A 19,009-nucleotide genomic window follows, 5' to 3' on the forward strand; every position below is an offset into this window, starting at 1 on the left:
TTATTTTCAAAAGTTCAACAGCAAGTTCGAACTTTTCGAGAATAGCTCTCTAGTCATATTTATTATATTACATTCTTGCTCGTCATTAATTTGTAGTTGTAATTGGAGATGATGGACCATTCCATCTCCTTGAGACACCAAATTCGTGTCTATATCGTCCAAAAGATGCATATGTGTTAGTTAGAGTCACAAATATTACAATTTTTATATTATTAAATTTTAAAGCTTTAATAACGTAATAAAGTAAATATTATAGTAATTTCTCTTTTCTTGTTTCGTCTTTAAGATTTTTGAATGTAATCGTATTTTATTTAATTTGCAATTTTTCTTTTCTATAAGTATTTCATAGTAATTATTAGATATTATTTTTTTTGGTAATCTAATATTTGTACTTTTCCCTTTTTCTTTTTTTTTTTTATATATATTTTATGTAAATGTAAAATCACGCGTTTAAATTTAATTTTATTGCAACGGGTAATAGAGATTTTTGATAAAAATAAATAAAGAATTCGATTGAAAAATGCATCTGCGAATGGGACGATTTATATGTCAGGCTATTTATCACTTGATTATATGATTAATATAGTTTTCTTTTTGTTACAGGTGATCATCGTTCGATTCAACATCAAAYCTTTTTGATCTTATTTTATTTGGGCACCTTGAATGATTGTCTTTTAAAATATATGTTTCAATGCATTTCTGAAGGCACACATATAAATATTTAATATGAAATATAACAAATATATATATATAGAACTTTCAGTATTTGTAGAGATTTACCAAAGATATTGAATACGTTTATTATTAAAATGTTTAATCGATGAACGTTTTTGTTTCAGGACTGCAATCTTAATAGATCAATGGTAGATATTCTTTTGGTAATAGTAATATTAATAATCTGAGAATGAAATTACATATTTTTGTAATTTTAATTCGTTTGTTTCTGTATTTTATTATTGTTTCATTTGCATGCATAAGATAAAAAATAAGGTAATCATACAGTAAGTTTTCTTAAATAGAAATTTCTTTTAATTAAAGAAATATTTTTGTATAATATATGATAATCGTGCGTTAACGCAAAGGCATTAGCACATAGGAAATTATCGATACTCGATGGATCATTTCGATAGAAAAAATCTCTCCCTTTCTCGGGGTGTGTACTAGAAATTGCTTGTGAATTATTGCACGATCATAATAATGGGTGCACTTACGCGAAAATTCTATCTAATTCTATAAAAAAAAAAAAAATCATTAATTATCTTTAATTATACTTATTAGCGGACCTTATTAGGGTTGGAGAATAGTGTGTCGTGTGGTGGTTTTTATAATTTCCTTCTTGACCCTTTCTCCTTTTCTCTCTTTTTCTCTCTCTTCCTCTCTTTCTCCTTTTCCCTTTCTTCCTTTCTCTTTCCATTCGCATGCCCACTCAATTTTTTTGTATCACTCGACATGCTCTTTTCATCAAACTTTACAAGCGCATATCATTTAAAATGTGCATTAAAATTACGAATATCAGTAATCTAAATCGAAGATCAGTTGTAATTTGTAACTATTTTTTGGAGTTCCTTTCTTTATTCTAATTAATTTTTATCCTACTTTTTCTACAAGATCATTATAGTATGTTAAACCAAAGTTATACATCAAATGATAAATTAATGAATTCCTTTTTTATAATCGGAAAACGAACGATAACATTTTCGTATTTATTTAATTAGAAATGAATTTTGCACGCGAGAAAAGTTGAAATAATAAATGAGAAAACGGATACATAATAAAAATGGCAAGATATAGGAAAGGAGTAAGGAAGGTATTAACGTTCGAAAGTGTTTATCTACTTCTTTCTATATCGAAGGCCACGTAACGTGACATATTTATCGGTGAACGTCGAAATGATCAATAACCAAGCCAGTTCATTTTTGTTTTTTGGAGAATGAAGGAAGGAAGGAACGAACGAACGAACGAACGAAAGGAGCATTATGAATCTCGACAGAAGAAGACACGACACACGATCGATAATAGCTATCGAGCCCTTACAACTCGAGAGTGAACATCCCTCTCTTTCTTTCTTTCTTTCTTTCTTTCTTTCTCACTTACTCACTCACTCATTCACTCTATTTTTCTCTCGAGCCCTAACTACAACACCCTTTTTGCACTTTAATGCGGAGATTCGTAAAGAAGTGAGTGAGAAAGGAAGAAAGAAAAGAAAGAAGGAAAGGGGTCGGAGGGAGGAGGAATTTATTTCCCCTGTTTTTTTTTTCTCCCGTTTATTTTCTTTCTTTCTCTTTCACTCTTTCACGGAATAAAAGATCTTCGATAGAAGCGATTTGACCTTCTTCCTCAGCTTTTCCTCAAGCGTACTTTTCGTTTCCGGTCGCTTCTTACGCGGTATTCTTCTTTGACCCTCGGTGAGTTTTACCCCAAAGGGATCGAAAAAAAAAACTATTTTTTCTCTCTTTCTTTATATTTTTTTTCTCTCTCTCTCTCCTTATCGTGTTACTCTCGGGAAATTATTCAGTCTCTTTTCTGCACGATATACGTACACGGTTTAACAAAGTCTTATTGTACGGGATGGAATATTTGTGTATTTTTATATGTACGTGTGTGCATATATTTACGTGCAGTCGTACGAATTATTTCACAGTCTTGAATATTTCTAACGGTAAATACCGACGCGATAGAAAACGAAGAATATTCATAATGGAAAAGAACCGAAATTGTATTTGGTGGAATTGCGAGGGGACGAGAGTAAATACGTGCGTTAGTTTAGAAAAAAAAAATAATAATAATAATAACGGTTGACGATTTCTTTTTTAACGCTATTAATAAAACAAAAATTTTCCGAAAATAGGGAAAATAACAAAGGAGCTATGAAATACTCCTACGCAATACTGGCCGTTAAAAATAATAATAATGAGAGTGAGTTTTTTCTTTGAATAATTAGAGAAATTAAAAGAAAAAGAAATAAATAGGGTGAATTGTAAAATGTCGTATGTGTAATACTGCCCATTAAAAATAATAATAATAATAATAATAATAATAATAATAATAATAATAATAATAATGAGAGTAACTTTTTTTAAAGTAATTCTTAGACGTGACTTTTTTTCTTTTTTTTTTTAAAGTAGGAAATAGAGAGAAATTTAAAAACGAATAATTTTTCTTTTATTCTTCTTTGCATCCAGAGAGAGAGAGAGAGAGAGAGAGAGAGAGAGAGAGAGAGTAACGCAAAATATATTTTTCATTTTTCTGTGTAGGATAGGAAGAGACTTTGATCGAACGTCTTGACTTTCCTTTATTTCTTTTTCTTTTTCTTTTCTCTCGCTAGATAAATTTTCATACCTATACGTAGAAAAATTTGTAGGAATTTAAAATTTGCGAGCGATGATATATCGTCAATCGTCTGACATTCTATCTATGGTGTTGAGTCTGATGTCAGGGACGAATGTATTATTCGATTTCAAAATGAATGTCCGAATGGACGAGCACTCGTCCGTGTAATTTCTTTAATGTTTGCCAGGGGTTTCCTGAAATTTATTACTTCGAATTATGTTCGTTCGAATAAATGTGACAGATAGAGAAAACAATAGAGATAGAGAGAGAAAGAGAGAGAGAGAGAGAGAGAACGAGAAATCGTTTCTATCCTGAAGTTTTAACGATATCAATACTCGTTTCTTATGAGTATGGTAGAGTTATTTTATTTTTTTTTATTAAGAAACATAAAGTACAAACATATAAATTTTATTTAATGATCTCAGCATATATATTTTTTCTTACGAAGATCACATTGAAAATCTTTGAATTTTTAACAGAAAAAGATATAGAAAATAAAAATGTAAAAGACGTGTAAGTAAGTAAGTAAGTAAGTAAGTAAGTAAGTAAGAAAAATATATATGTATGTGTAAAAAAAAAAAAAGAAAGAGAGAGAAAAAGAGAGATTTTTCTTTTCAAAACTTTTCCACGATCTCATTATGGGTATCATAGAATCATTCCATTTTTTATCATCCAACAAAAAATATCATGAAGAAAGGAAAAAAAAAGATAAAGAAAAGGATCGTATCTATAAAAGCAATCAGTTCACAAGTCGAAAGATATCATGGAAGAATAAGTTAAGGGTGGAAGGTTCGTTTCCGTGGATAGGGAGAACTTGGTGGTGCCGATATCTGGTAATTGGGAAGTTCAGGATGAGGATATGATGATCAAAAAGTGAGAGGCAGAGAGAGAGAGAGAGAGAGAGGGGGGATTGGTAGAAAAAAAAACAAAGACAGAAAAAAAAAACAGTGAGAAAAATAAAGATAGAAAGATAGAGAGAGTAAGATAGAAAAGGCAGTAGGTGAAGGCGAGTAACGAGGTGACGGAGGAGTAAGAGAGTCAGGGTGAGAGAGAGAAAGAGGGGTAGATAAAATAAGTGAGAGTGAGTGAGAGGGAAAGAGTGCAAGCAAGGTTTAGGGTAGGACGCAGCTCGCAGCTCGCAGTAACATCGATCGGTCCAAGTGGAGTACGAGGGCTCGACAGGGTCGAGCGTGCGGGGTTTGTTGGAGGGGTGGCTGCAAGTAGAAAAGCTCCCATAAGCAAGCTGGCTGGCGGGCTGGCTGGCTGCCCGGGCACGGACCATTTTCACTGTCCGCCCTGTCTCTCTTTCGCGACTGTCATTACTTTACGCACGCACTCTCTCTTTCTCTCTTTCTCTCTCCTTCTATTTATCTCCCTTTCACTATCTTTTTCTATCTTTCTACTTTACCCCATCTCGTTTCTATCCATTATCGTTTTCATATATTTTCTCCTCTTGTTATATTTTTTTTCTTAATTATTTCTATCGGTCACAACATCGTCATCCCCTTTATAATATTTTCATCTTTTATCTTATCCTCGTGCAATTATTATTACTTTTCCTATATATTCCCTTCCTGTTTATTTTTTGTATCGATCGATATCTCGCTTTTCCGGTTAATCTTCGAAAGATAGTCATTTTGGTACGATGTACCTGCTGCTACTCGATGTGAGAGAGGAGATATCATCGCGGCGTTAATAAGCGCTCGTGACGCACGTTTATAACCGTGACGCGTTTCTTCGTCGTTCGTCGTTCGTCGTTCGTTCTCTTCTTATTATTCTTGTTCTTGGTCAACGTTGCTGATAACAGTCGTCCGTGACCCTGAAGTCCAGTGACAAGAGTGCATGTCGTCTGACCTTGGCACGACCACGTTCTCCACGTTCGCCACGAGCGAATGCATTGCTTCTTCTCGTAGTTGGTACAATGTCGGCGCTGATGTTACCTCCTATTACAGCTGATCATCGATCATTTCGACTATTTGGATTTTGTTTCGTTATTTAGATAAGAAGACGTGGAATAGTGTTACCACCAAGTGTTTTAATTGTTTCCAAGGAAGAGGAAAGGGAGGTGTGTCAGGTGTGTGTCCAAGAATTAATGAAAAAAAAAAATAGGAAAGAGAGGGAGAGAGAGAGAGAGGGGGGGGGACACCAATTTGTTCATAATATTTCTATCGGAGATGCATTGGCTTCATTTCATTTACATAGTCTTCTCAAGAATATTAATTAATCAAAGATATGATCTTATTGTAAGTGACACGCGAAATTAGGATACTTTTTTATAGATCAAGAAATTTTGTTGTTTAATGAGCAAATCCTTTAACATTTGTGTCCGATTTGTTTTTTTCAAACGTTTAATTAAATTGTTTTCTATTTGTATTAGTGATATTGCTTATTAAAACGCAAGTATCTCTCTCTCTCTCTCTCTCTTTCTCTCTCTATCTTTCTATCTCTTTTTATCACGAAGAGGAGACATGTTTGATCATTGTATAATTTGTTAGTTTATGGAAGGGAATTTGTTGGTTTCGCATGATTTTAATAATTTTATAGATACGATCTCCAAGTGAGTACGAAACTAGGACACTTTTTTCTATAGGAATAAAATAAATTTTTTAGTGAATAAATCATGTTGGCGCCCATGTTGTTCCTTTAAAATATTTAGATAAATTGTTTTCTATTCCCATTCAATGAGTCTCTCTTTCTCTCTGTTTCTATTTCTTTCTACCTATAAAGAATCCATTTATTCTGCGATTGACCGGATCGAGACCACGTAACTGTGTAGCTTCGAACCAATAACAGTTAGTTCAGTTCTTCTCGGTGTTGGTTGGGGATTCGTGAAACAACGACATTTAGATATAATTGACTTCTAAAAATATAGCTTAAAGAGCTATTATTTCACGAGCCATTTTAAGACTAGATAATAATTTCTAAAATGTTGAAGTTTTAAATGATAAAGTTCGTTATCATGAGATTAATCCAAAGTGATTGCTTTCTTTTTACACTCATATTAGATCTCCAATGTAGTAGTCCTCGTAAATGATGTAATCGTATCACGGATACACGTAATTACATCACTACAATGGTTAGGAATTGTCTATGTGTATGTGTTTGTATATTTTGCTAAAACGTAATAACTTTTTCTTATCTTCTTTGAATTTTTATTTCATCAAATTATTAACATACTGTTACATTAAAAAGCTTTTGATATTTTATATAATTATATTTAGAACACAAGATACATTTTAGAACAGTACAATTTTTTTATAGAAAATAAATCTACATTTCTTTGATGATAATGTTATTATCCAGACTTTAATCTACCTAATGTTATATTTATCATAGAAAAATATTCTCTCATCGGACGGTAATTAGATGTTTGTCAAATAATAATCGATATTATGTTTTATATTTTCTAGTATTTATATAATAAAAAAAATGTAGATGAATACTAATTATTGTTCAACATCTGTACGAAGTCGAATTCGTTTGTGAGTCTTTGCAGAAAAAACAGAAAGACAGAGATAGGGTGAGATTCCCTTTCCGTAGTGTAAGGGATTGTTTCGAAATTGCACAGGGATTATTAAAACTTCTCATGAATCTTTTGTTACAAGGACATACGATTGGCTGACTCTGTTCTCTGTTTGCTCTTTCATACAGATACATGCATATATACAAACATATGCACATATGCAGAAAAATTTATATGCACTTGTTACGAATGATACTATTGAAACAAACGAAGGAAGACGTTTTTGTCTTTAGGGTTAAACTAACAAATCCAAGGTCATAGGTGTCTATTCAAGCGTACAGAAAGAGAGTGATAGAGAGTTGGGGGTTGAAGGGAGGGTGTTGTAAAGTCTATGTGGGCGGGGTAAAGAAATACCGTGTGACTCAAACTGTCATGAACAAAGTACCAGAAATACTATCAACGATGCTAACCGTGGAAGTATATAACAACGTTATTGCATTTCCATGTATTAAACCCAGCTAGTATGAACTTGATAATACCTGTTAAGAGTCGATAATTAGTATCCCACCCAGTAATATTGCTATGCAGCATTGATTAACACCAATGACGATAACAACAACTACAATAAACTGTTATAAGGATGACGGCGCGCGCGGACAAATGTGGGAATGTGAATCGAACAGAATGCAGGAGTTACTCGCTTGATTAGTTAGTTGGGTTGTAGAAGAAAAGAGAGAGAGAGAGAGAGAGAGAGAGAGGGGAAGAGATGTAAACAATCGATTCATACTTACACACCTCGAATGAATATAAGAAAGAGTTATTCGTTTGCAATTTATTGTTTCTATTAGTAGTTTTCGATAAAGTTAAAAGATTAAATGTTAGTGTGTTTCATTATCACTTTTACTGATTGTTGAATTGTTATTTCTTTTTTTTTTTTATAGTACTTGGGGGATCGAAAATGATTTGTTTAATTTTGTAAAAAATGATCAATCCTTAGGATGATCTAATAGAAGTAAAATATAATGAAATGGAAGTGTAAATACTGTTTTACAAATATACAAATTGTTCATTTAAATTGAATCAATTGTGGATTATTTAGGATGCATCGGGGTCTGCATAATTTTGAATTTCGGTATTCGATTGGAAGTTTTTGAATGTATTCGTAAGTGTGAGGGTTAGAAAAATCGAAAGGTGTTTCGTTTTTTCTTTTTGTTCGCTCTGCTATTGACGCGTGTTCTTTTCTCCTGGGAATTGAACAGCCTACACATATCAAGGACGAGAACAGAAAGTGGGATTTTAGATTGGACGTGTCTGGTGGTGCAACCGGAAAGATGAACACTCAGCTTGGATCGTTCCATCATCATCGGAGAATCATCGAAAGGAACGTTGAAAGGAACTTTTTCACAGAGTGTTCGATTGATCTAATCGATTTTGATTAACACGATGGAAGAAGGAACTTTCCTTAGCTCGTATCTTCGGTGATTTTCTTCCGGCTATCGAGATATATTTGAGATCATGAAGAGAAGAAGATATCACTCGAGATATTTGGAATCTAACTTTTAACGAATAGTCCTTAGAGAAGGAAATATGGAGGAAGCATCTCCGAGGATTCGTCCTTATTTGGACTGGGACGTAAGTTTTATTATATCTATGGAAAGAAAATCCAATATTTGTGGAGTGTATTTGTGATTATTGTCATTTGTAGAATGAAGACAAGTACTCTGTGGCGAATAGCCAAGCTCCGTTACAAGGTAGTGAGGATGATCATCCGGAGCGTGGTACGTGGACAGGGAAATTTGATTTCCTTTTATCACTTTTGGGATATAGTGTCGGTCTTGGTAACGTTTGGCGATTTCCCTATCTTTGTTATTCCAATGGCGGTGGAGCCTTCTTAATACCATTCACGGTGATGCTGATCATCGCTGGATTGCCACTCATGTTTATGGAACTTTCCTTGGGTAAAATAAAAATAGAAACTATATTTCTTCATTTTATCCAATCAAAAATTAAAATTCTCTTTAAATAATATAAATATAAACTATCGCGTAAGATTCGCGTGCTAAGAATTGTTGAAGTCATTCCATTTGTCTGATGTAGTTATCGGTAATACTATTTTAGGATATACCAAGACTACTTGTAGTATTGATTATGGTAATTAGATGGTATATTACATGGTAAATTATCGAACGTTAGGCGATGCTTTAAGAAGAGTGTAGAGGAGAGTAAAAAGTGGAAGTGGCGAGACTTGTTATCATTCGTTTTATCGATTTCCTCCACGTTATCGTATTTTATCGACAGGTCAGTTCGCTAGTCTTGGTCCAGTAGCAGCTTACAAAAGATTCTGCCCTCTTCTTCGTGGTTTGGGCTATGGAATGGTACTCGTTAGCTCCGTCGTAATGCTCTATTACAATTTGATCATTGCCTGGACTCTCTATTATATTTTTGCCTCGGTCGTTGGTTGGTATATTTGATCTCACGATGATCCTATTTATCTTTTAATTATTAATAATAAAATGGATGGCTTTTACGATGAAATTGGTGTAGGTGCTGGTCAATTACCTTGGGCGAAATGTGATGATTCTTGGAGTACCGAGGATTGTTTCATGCCTGATGCAGCAGAGGCCTGCATTATTGAGGATGCTTATTATTACAAAAGAAAGTGTTTGAATTCCACGCAAATGGCCTCGATGGGATTGACCATCGAGAATATTACTAATGCCATTAGGAGACCACCAGCTGAGGAATACTTTAAGTAAATGAAATAATGAATATTTGATATATTAGGTTGTCCCATAAGATCCTTCTCGAAGTCTCCAAGTCGTACATAACGTGGCGCGGAAAGAACTTATGGGATACCTAATACTTATTTAGATTCATAAGTATTGATTTGATTGTTGTATTTGTATTTTAGTAATCACGTTTTGGGATTAAGCAGTGGTATCGAAGAAACTGGCATGATTCGACCATCCATGGCTGCCAGTCTCTTTCTAGCATGGGTTATTGTATTTTTGTGTTTGAGTAAAGGTGTTCAAAGCTCGGGAAAAGTCGTTTACTTTACTGCTCTCTTTCCTTATGTCGTTTTAGTAAGTTACATATTCTTTATCATTTAATTTTCCCATTGCAACGAATGAATTTTGTTTATTCTGAATAAAAAACAAAGGAGAACTTTAATAATATAATTATTTTTGTATCGATAGATCGCTCTCTTCTGTCGAGGCATTTTACTTCCCGGTGCTAATGAAGGTATACTATTCTATCTAACCCCTGATTGGAGGAGATTGATGTCGGCTAAAGTTTGGGGTGACGCAGCTGTTCAAATATTTTTTGCTTTGAGTCCAGCATGGGGTGGATTGATTACTTTGAGTTCTTACAATAAATTCAACAACAACTGTTATAAGGATTCCTTGATAGTAGCCGTTAGCAACATTGGTACTTCCTTTTTCGCTGGTTTAGTCATTTTCTCTGTTATTGGATTTCTTGCTCACGAACTTTCAGTACCGGTTGCATCTGTTGTCGATCAGGGAGCTGGTTTAGCTTTCATAGTTTATCCTGAAGTAAGTTATTCGTAATAATATAAATCTGGATATATTTTAAAAGTGTCGTAAATTTTGTTAACGAAACAAATGAACAGGTTGTAGCTCGTCTACCTGTTGCCCCACTTTGGTCATTGCTATTCTTCGTAATGTTATTGACCCTGGGATTGGATTCGCAATTCGCATTAATGGAGACTGTTACCACCGCCATTCTTGATGGCATACCAGCATTAAGGAATTACAAATTTTGGGTGGTCCTATCAGCTGCTGTACTCGGTTATGCCGGTGGTATTATTTTCACAACTAATGTGAGGAAAATTTCAAACGATTTTTTAATTAATTTGTCAAAAGAATGCGCTTTATTTATGCGTCAATTATCTTTCTTTAGGCTGGCATGTATTGGCTACAATTGATGGACAAATATGCAGCGAATTGGTCTGTCTTATTAATTGCCATAAGCGAATGTATACTAGTTGCATGGATTTACGGAGCTGATAGATTTCTCGACGATGTTCAAAGAATGATCGGACCACGTGGTCGTCTTTGGAGATTTTTTTGGACGTGGATGTGGAAAGTTGTCACTCCCGCAGCCTTGTTCTTTATTCTGTTCTTCAATTGGGTTGAATATGAACCTTTGAAATATGGAGCTTACGTGTACCCCAAATGGGCTGATGCGGTTGGTTGGGTCGTGGGTATGCTGCCTGTTATGGTCATCTTTGGTATGGCTGTTGTAAGTCTCTTATTTTCATGAACACTTTTTCATTATGATTTACAATAAATGTAGAAAAAAAACGTGAATCCTTTTTCCGAATTTGGCATATCAAATTCTCCATTGAATGTTAGTTAGATTTGTTTTCTCTTTGATTGGAAATATAATCGCAGAGACAATTGAAAAGTCCTCGTCGACGACCAAAATACGACGACGATGATGACGAGGATGATGATCTCGATGCAAGAACATCCATTCAAAGAGGTGGAAAAGCTAAGCAAAGCAAAAGTAAAAATAGGAGTGTTTGGTGTAGAGCTAAGATGTTGCTTCAACCAACTTCTGATTGGGGTCCTTCTGCACGCAATATTGCATCAACACCTTCGAGGACACTCACTCATACACCGTCACCAGGTAGATTAATATATTTTGTATAAGTAATTATCTTTTTCTTGTAACAATCCATTTAATTTGATTTGTAGAGTATTTGTAGAAACGAGTTATTTCATATAATTGAGAGAGAGATTTATTGAGAAAATTAATTTTATTTATAGATTACGATAATCTATATTTATTGGGTAGACCACTAATTAATTATTCATTGAATTTATATTACTATTATTATTAGATTTCAATTGAAATTTAATTTAGGCCCACCAGGTGGTTACGATTCAGTACGAGACACAATAGTATTGGTAAACGGTCAACCAATGATGGTTCAACCAACATCCGGTGGTACAAGTACCACACAAAAACTTCCTGGGCCTTCGATTCTCAAGAATTCAAGCAAAACTGATCTGATTACTTCCCAACAGGTCTGACACGACGTTCACTTTATCTTCGAAGATCAATCTGCCCGCGTGTCTATTGCCAGTAACACTACTAGCCAATAATTAAAATAATATTTAAAAAATTGTGGTTTGTGTGCGCGCGCGCTTATACGAAGCTCTAAGGAAACAAAGGAAAAGTAAGGAAAAAAAAGAAACAAAAAAAAGAAAAATAAAATAAAAAAATAAAAAGAAATAAATACATGAACAAAATACAAGGGCGATTTGTAAAATTATCGGTGCATACATTACATTACATTACATACACACGTTACATGCATACGTACATACATACATTACATATATCTCAAGTTTAGCCAACGATAAATCAATGTACTGTCCATATACAAATATTAACGTGCGCGACCTGATCAAGACACCCGGTATATGGGGTGTTCAGAAATAATATGAATAAGCTCCTAATTTGGATCCTTTTAAAATTTCGTTTATAATATCGATTGTCTTCTTTTCATCCTAACAGGTATCTCGTATTATTTTTATTAGATAAAGATTAGAGATTCGTCATATTTTGCAATATCAGATTAATTCGTAGTTTCTTTTTTCATATCGTGATTTTTTGTATTTATTTATTTATTTATTTAAAATCGAGTAAAAATGTTTCGCGTTCTCGAGTTTGGTGTATTAAATATTATTTTTATTTAAATGATTAGATATATTTTCAAGGGTTTATTATTATTCTTCGAGTTTAGATACTCATGGATTCACGTCGTGTTTTTGCGTGTTATTATTCGGATATTCATAAACGATCGATAAAAGAATTTGGATGATATTGGGATATTTAAGATAACACGTAATTAAAAATAATAATATGTATACATATATCGATCGCGTGCTAACAAATTTACAAGGCCTAATAGTAAACGGTCATTTCAGTCGGATTAATGAAAATATATATAGTATAAAAATAATATATCGACAGTATTACGTTCCTAATGTCACAAAGAAGGATATATGATCAGTGTCATATAATTTCATTAATTGATTATATTAGAGAAACGTAGGCGAAGCCTAATAATCCTAATTATCGGACACGGGTATATATATTTATTGTATATCGATTAAGAGCATCGTTCTTTTGAAATTTATCTCGAATTAATTAATAATGTTTTGATTGCTTGTGTTTTTATAAATTGAATTTTTTAATCAATTATTTGAACATTACTTTTTGTATACAATATGAGAAGCCACTAATGGTAACTCTCACGATTACTCGGTTCATTCAAAATTTCTTTCAATAATAACAATTTATTAGTATTATTTGTTAGATAATAGAGATTTTTTCAATCGAATGTTAGAGTATTTTTCATTAATTTGGTGTGGAGAACCACTGGTGTCGTCCAGACTTAGTGGTGAACCCCCCCCAATCGTTTCATTCGAAGGTAGTCAGAGTAGTGTCACGTGGTAATGAATGGAAGGCGTGTTAGTAGTAGCAAGTATCAGTGGTGCTCAAAATTAAATGATTTCAAAAGAACGGTGTTCAATTTACGTATCAAAAATCTTGATTTTTCATTTCTTCGACATGATTGACTCATGTTATCTTCCTTACCCTGCATTTAGCTTATCGATGTCCTCCAATTACTGTTGTGTATGTATAGAAAATGTACGAAAAAAAGGGTTCGTGAGAAAAAGTTCATGAAAGAAAATAAGTAATGATTGCAACAATCGGGAACGGGATTTGCAATTAAATATTTTTCCATATTTATCGATTGTTGCCTATTTTTGCTGTCTCTTAGAGAATAAATATATTCGATATTTATAGATAGATTTACCATACCCAACCCCTACCCCTTTATCACACCACAAGAATGAATGTTAAAAAAAGAAAGAAGATATTTCAAGTGTTTACGAGTGTGGTTTTAAAACGATTGATAAGCAATTACTATTTAGATATGTTAATACACATATACACACATATACGCTATACACATACACACGTATATACAATTAATATGTTCTCGGGATGATGATATTACTTTTAAATGAAATAATATATTTATTTTTGTTCGTATAAAAGAAAACAGGAACAGAAAATGAAGAAATAAATATATAAAAATGAAATTTAAACGGCAAATATATAGAAATTATTTGGGATTAATTGTTAGTAAATGAAATTAATTAAATGAATGATGTATATACAATATATTTAAGAGATGAAAGAACAGATTATAAAGTTAGTTTTTATTGCAAGATAAATTTACAACAAACAATAACAAAAATAATAATAATAGTAATAATATTAACAATAATAATAATAATAATAATAATAATAATTATAATAATAATAGAAAAGTTAAATAATAAAATGTAATGTAATAATGTCCGATTTAAAAACCGACCGATTAGTTTATCAATGAGATTACAAATGAGATTACAAATGAGATTACAAAAGTAGAAAGAAAATATATTTATTACAGGTGACTTACTCGAGATTATTCAATTGTATTCGAATATTTGCATATCCAAGTGTGTTTGATACTAGTCTGTTAAAAAAACAATTCACGAGATTACAAGATTAAATATAATAGATAAAAATACTGATTACTCGCAAAAAGAATAGAAAATAAAAAGGAGAAAAACAATTTGTTTTATGTTTTTTAAGAATCGGAGAAAAGAGAAGAGAAATATTTCATCACGAATTGATTACATAATTAATGAATTATTTAATTATTCCTCATTTTCTCTAACCAAGAGAAAATCATGATGTTCAATATAACATATAAAAAACAAGTATGGAATTGTGTTTAGCGTAGGAACCTAAAAGAGAATTCAAATAATATTTATTCAAATAATGTTCAGATACATACACACATACACACACACGCACGCACATATATACACAGAGAAAAGACTGCGCGGAATGTATGTGTAATAATGCATAAAAAATTCAATCGGGAATTTGGGAATTTTCAAATGTGGTTCGTTCAGATTTTGATAAAAAGCTCAGGTCGTCCATTTAATTGAAATTGAAATTTATAATAATCAAATGAGGAATAGAAAAAGAAATAAAAAGAAGAAAAAGAAGAGAGATAAGGAATGATAACAAAATGATAGTTATTCAGAATGAAAGGATACTTCATTGTGTGTACGTACAGTCAATAATGTCTAAACCAAATTGTAATAATTTATTTTTTATGTCAACTCCGTTTTTAAAGTGTTATTAGCTAAAGTTTATCATATATATATATACATATATTATATATATATATATAACAGATAATAATAATAATACATACATACATATATACATACACAAAGAGAGAAAGAGACACCTACACATTGATAATATGTATATGTATAGGATATACACGTACGTTACATATATACATACATTTATTTATATATTATATATTAAATTAGTAATTCACTTCAAATTGAATTTATTTAATTAAATGACAAGTTTTAATATATTTTTATTGAAATAATGATTATATATACTCTTTTTGTTTTATCACATAATAGAAATGAAATATTAATTTTTTATCAGTTTGAAGTGACTCACTTGATTTATTTATATATATATTAAATAAATATATATGTATGTATATATAAATATAATATATTATATATATATAGACTATTATATACGCTGGTGTACACGTCACAGAGTTTATTATACGTATTACGTACAAAGAGACGATGTCGTTTGATAAAAAGAGAATTTAAAAAATGTGGAAGATAAATAACCAAAAATATTATTATTATTATTAAGAAGATATGAATGAATAATATTAAATATAAATAATCCCGTTGCGCGTTAAAAAATGCTCACTCATATCCGAAGACGAATGAATGCATCGATTATGCGTGATTGATAAACGTGGGTGTTTCAAATGTGTACGAGTGTGTGCATGTACGTACATTAAAATATATATACATATATAGAATTATGTAGGATGTTTATTAAATATCTGTGATTTCGATTTATAATATAAAATATATTTCCTGTTATTTTATTTATTTTTTTTGTTCGGTTTTATAATTTTAATTAATAACATTTTTAATAGAACTGTATTTTCGATTTGATTTTTTTAATAATATTCTTTAGAGTAATTGTATACGTATTTTCATATGTGGAAAAGTAGAAAATAAGAGAGAAATATAGAAAATTAAAAGTTCAATCTGTTAAAAAACATAAAGAAAATAAAAGTGAAGTAAAAAATGTTATAAATGAGAATGAAAATGTTTATTGATTATATATAATAATTATTAACATCCTATATGTATATGTATGTATATAGGGTGTATAATTCTAATAAGAGAAATGATTTAAAAATTAGTACGTTAATAATAATAATAATAATAATAATAATAATAATAATAATAATAATAATAGAAATAATATATTAATAATGAAATAATGATGAAAGAATTAATAAATCTAGTAATAAACGAATAAATGAATTAAATAACAATAATTAAACAAGTGTTAGAAAGAAGAGGAGAGAGAGAGAGAGAGAGAGAGAGAGAGAGAGAAAAAGAGATAGAGAGAGCAAAAGAAATTCAGGTGTACGATTGTCCTGCATAGGTTTAAGAAGAAGTGACGTAAAATGATCGGTAATTGCACACGGTAACAACTATACAATAGTTTATATCAAATTCCAAAAAGAAATAATCAATTAATTAAACAATTCGATGTGAAATTTTGTCTATCAGAGACAGGTAAATAAAAATAAATTTATGAAGAATAGAGAGACAGAGAGAGAGAGAGAGAGAGAGAGAGAGAGAGCAATAAAAAGAGTATAATTATTACGAGTATACAAAAAATTTAATAAATAATAAAATACAGATGTTACACCCTCGCAAATAGAAAAATGAGGGCATTATTAAATTGCATTTTATATTATTTTTTTATTTTCCTGTATATTATTAAAAAAGATAGTATATTTTTTTTTTTATTATATATTTATTTATTTTATTGATCACAGATTCTAAGAAGAAGAAATAGAATTAGAAGTAGAAGGGGAAAGAGAGAAAGGAATAAAGTAAATATATATATTTCGTTATATAAAAATTAGCTTCGTTCTACTGCTTCTTATGTATACACACACAAACAAACAGAGTTACACAGAGATGTATATATATATTTATATATACACATTCGCCCACGTATTAATGGAAATCGATAAACCGATATATCGAAAAGGTGATTCTAAACTACTGAGCTGTGATTACCGGCCGTAATTTGTTACGGAATTTACGTCACTAGGAGCAACCAGTAGAGCGAACAGTACAAAGTAAAACGTTTCCTAGAGAAATAGAGAATAAGGAGAGATTAACAATTGAGAGAGATTAAATGAGGATTAATAGAAATAAAATATAGATAGTATGTGCGTATATATGTGTGTGTGTATGTATGTATGTATGCGTGAAAGAAAGAAAATAAGAGATATAAAGTAATATTTATATGTATTATTATTATTATTATTATTACTATTATTATTGTTATTGTTATTACACAAAAAAGATGTATGGGCTTGTCGTCGTTTAAAAATCTCGCTTCGTTTATACGCTAAAGAATTGAGAATAAAATATAATTGAATTATATATTAAGAATCAACCGAGGGGTTCGTTCAGATGTGTATGAAAGCAAATTTTGTATTATCATTCAAGCGGAATAATTGTTTTCTGTTGTAAATCTAGTAATATAAAAGAACGCGTTAGCAAGAGGAAAAAAAAGGTATAGGTATTAAAAAGGTTAATTAATTAATTAATTATTATTATTATTATTATTATTGTTAAATAGTTGAAAAAATTCTAGTCGTTTTAATCAATAGAAGATATATGATACATTAACGTAGAAACGGCACGAACTTTCTTGTTTATCTAATATTATCTTTCCTGATCCACAAATGCAACGGCACGTTCGTTTATTTAATAATTTCGTTCATTCTACATTATCAATCCAATTAATTTGATTTGGATTAATCGATCATTTGATTTTTTTAGATCATTATTTAATTGAATTGACTCTCCCTTTTCCCAGTCTTCCTCCATGTCCCATTCATTCGCAGAAAGATTAGAAAACCTTCGTTTGTAACAATCAAATTGCCAGTGCCTAATTCCTAACACTTATATAACCACAATAAATAAATAAATAAATAAATAAATGATTGAATAGAAAAATAAATAGATAAATACATATGAACATAAATGAAATATTAATCAAATGTACTAAACCATTTTTTTTTTATCTTTACCCCGAAAAGAATTAATTTCGAGGGTGTTGAAAATTCGAAAAAAAAAAAAAGATTTCATAAAAATTACGCAAATGAACGAACGAACGATAAAATACGTGTGAGAAAGTATCGTAAACGCAAAAACACGAAGTATGTATCTGTGTGTGTTTGTGTGTGTATATATATGTGAGAGAGAGAAAGAAAAATAGGCTAAATAAAAAATATACGTTAGAATTAATTAATATTCATTTTAATTGGCAAAGTATATAGGTATTAAAGAAAACGATAGAGATAGATATAGAACTATAAAATGAACGAATGAGACAGAAAGAATATGTTTTATGTATATTGTACGAATAATCATGTATTATTATACGTAATACAGATAAAGATATATATGTATATAAAAATATATATGTATACACGTTGTTGGATAATGTTATAAGTATAAAATCTCTCGAAATAAATTATTGAAAAAACCAGGTTAGAGAAAAAGAGACAGAGAAAGAGAGAGAGAGAGAGAGAGAGAATCGAAATGAAAAAGATTCTCTAAATATAAAAATAAAATTAATTATGACAAGAGATTCTCAAATTATAAATGACGTGGTTAAAGTTATTCACATCAAATTATAAGTAAATATATAAATATATAAGAGAAAGAAAGAGAAGGAAAGAAATGGGAGGGGTGAAAGAGAGAGAAAGAGAGAAACGTTGAGAGATTTAGAATAAAAACCTATTAATATACATCTACATCACGTTTGCGAAAAGATATATATATATATATATACATTATATATATATATATTCTATGTATATGTATACGATGCGTGTGTAATTAATAAAGTGTTGATATATACGATTGACAATGCACTTAACACCTATTATCGTCATATATTATTTTTTAATTATTTGTATATATAGTCATATCGTTTATATACTAAAGATAGAGTATA

The 19,009-nt window shown here is 30.8% G+C and overlaps 1 protein-coding gene across 3 annotated transcripts; it reads left to right on the forward strand.

Moving 5' to 3' along the window:
* Positions 1 to 4,538: 4,538 nt before the first annotated feature.
* On the forward strand, positions 4,539 to 12,026 carry LOC106790581 (sodium- and chloride-dependent glycine transporter 1-like). Of its 3 annotated transcripts, none has more exons than XM_014755590.1 (12): positions 4,539 to 5,246; positions 5,330 to 5,404; positions 8,053 to 8,425; positions 8,499 to 8,751; positions 9,092 to 9,250; positions 9,338 to 9,545; positions 9,705 to 9,876; positions 9,991 to 10,347; positions 10,425 to 10,634; positions 10,715 to 11,056; positions 11,209 to 11,446; positions 11,684 to 12,026. In XM_014755590.1, exons 3-12 carry the CDS (start codon positions 8,381 to 8,383, stop codon positions 11,851 to 11,853), a joined length of 2,154 nt encoding a protein of 717 aa, XP_014611076.1. In that variant the 5' UTR covers positions 4,539 to 5,246; positions 5,330 to 5,404; positions 8,053 to 8,380; the 3' UTR covers positions 11,854 to 12,026. The 3 variants fall into 3 exon arrangements, with proteins under 3 accessions (XP_014611076.1, XP_014611077.1, XP_014611075.1); XM_014755591.1 differs by having other exon boundaries at positions 8,094 to 8,425; XM_014755589.1 differs by having other exon boundaries at positions 4,539 to 5,404; positions 8,094 to 8,425.
* The last annotated feature ends 6,983 nt before the right edge of the window (positions 12,027 to 19,009 follow it).

Source organism: Polistes canadensis, unplaced genomic scaffold (assembly GCF_001313835.1).
Source record: "Polistes canadensis isolate GaletaPanama2010 unplaced genomic scaffold, ASM131383v1 scaffold_248, whole genome shotgun sequence".
Classification (NCBI taxonomy): domain Eukaryota; kingdom Metazoa; phylum Arthropoda; class Insecta; order Hymenoptera; family Vespidae; genus Polistes; species Polistes canadensis.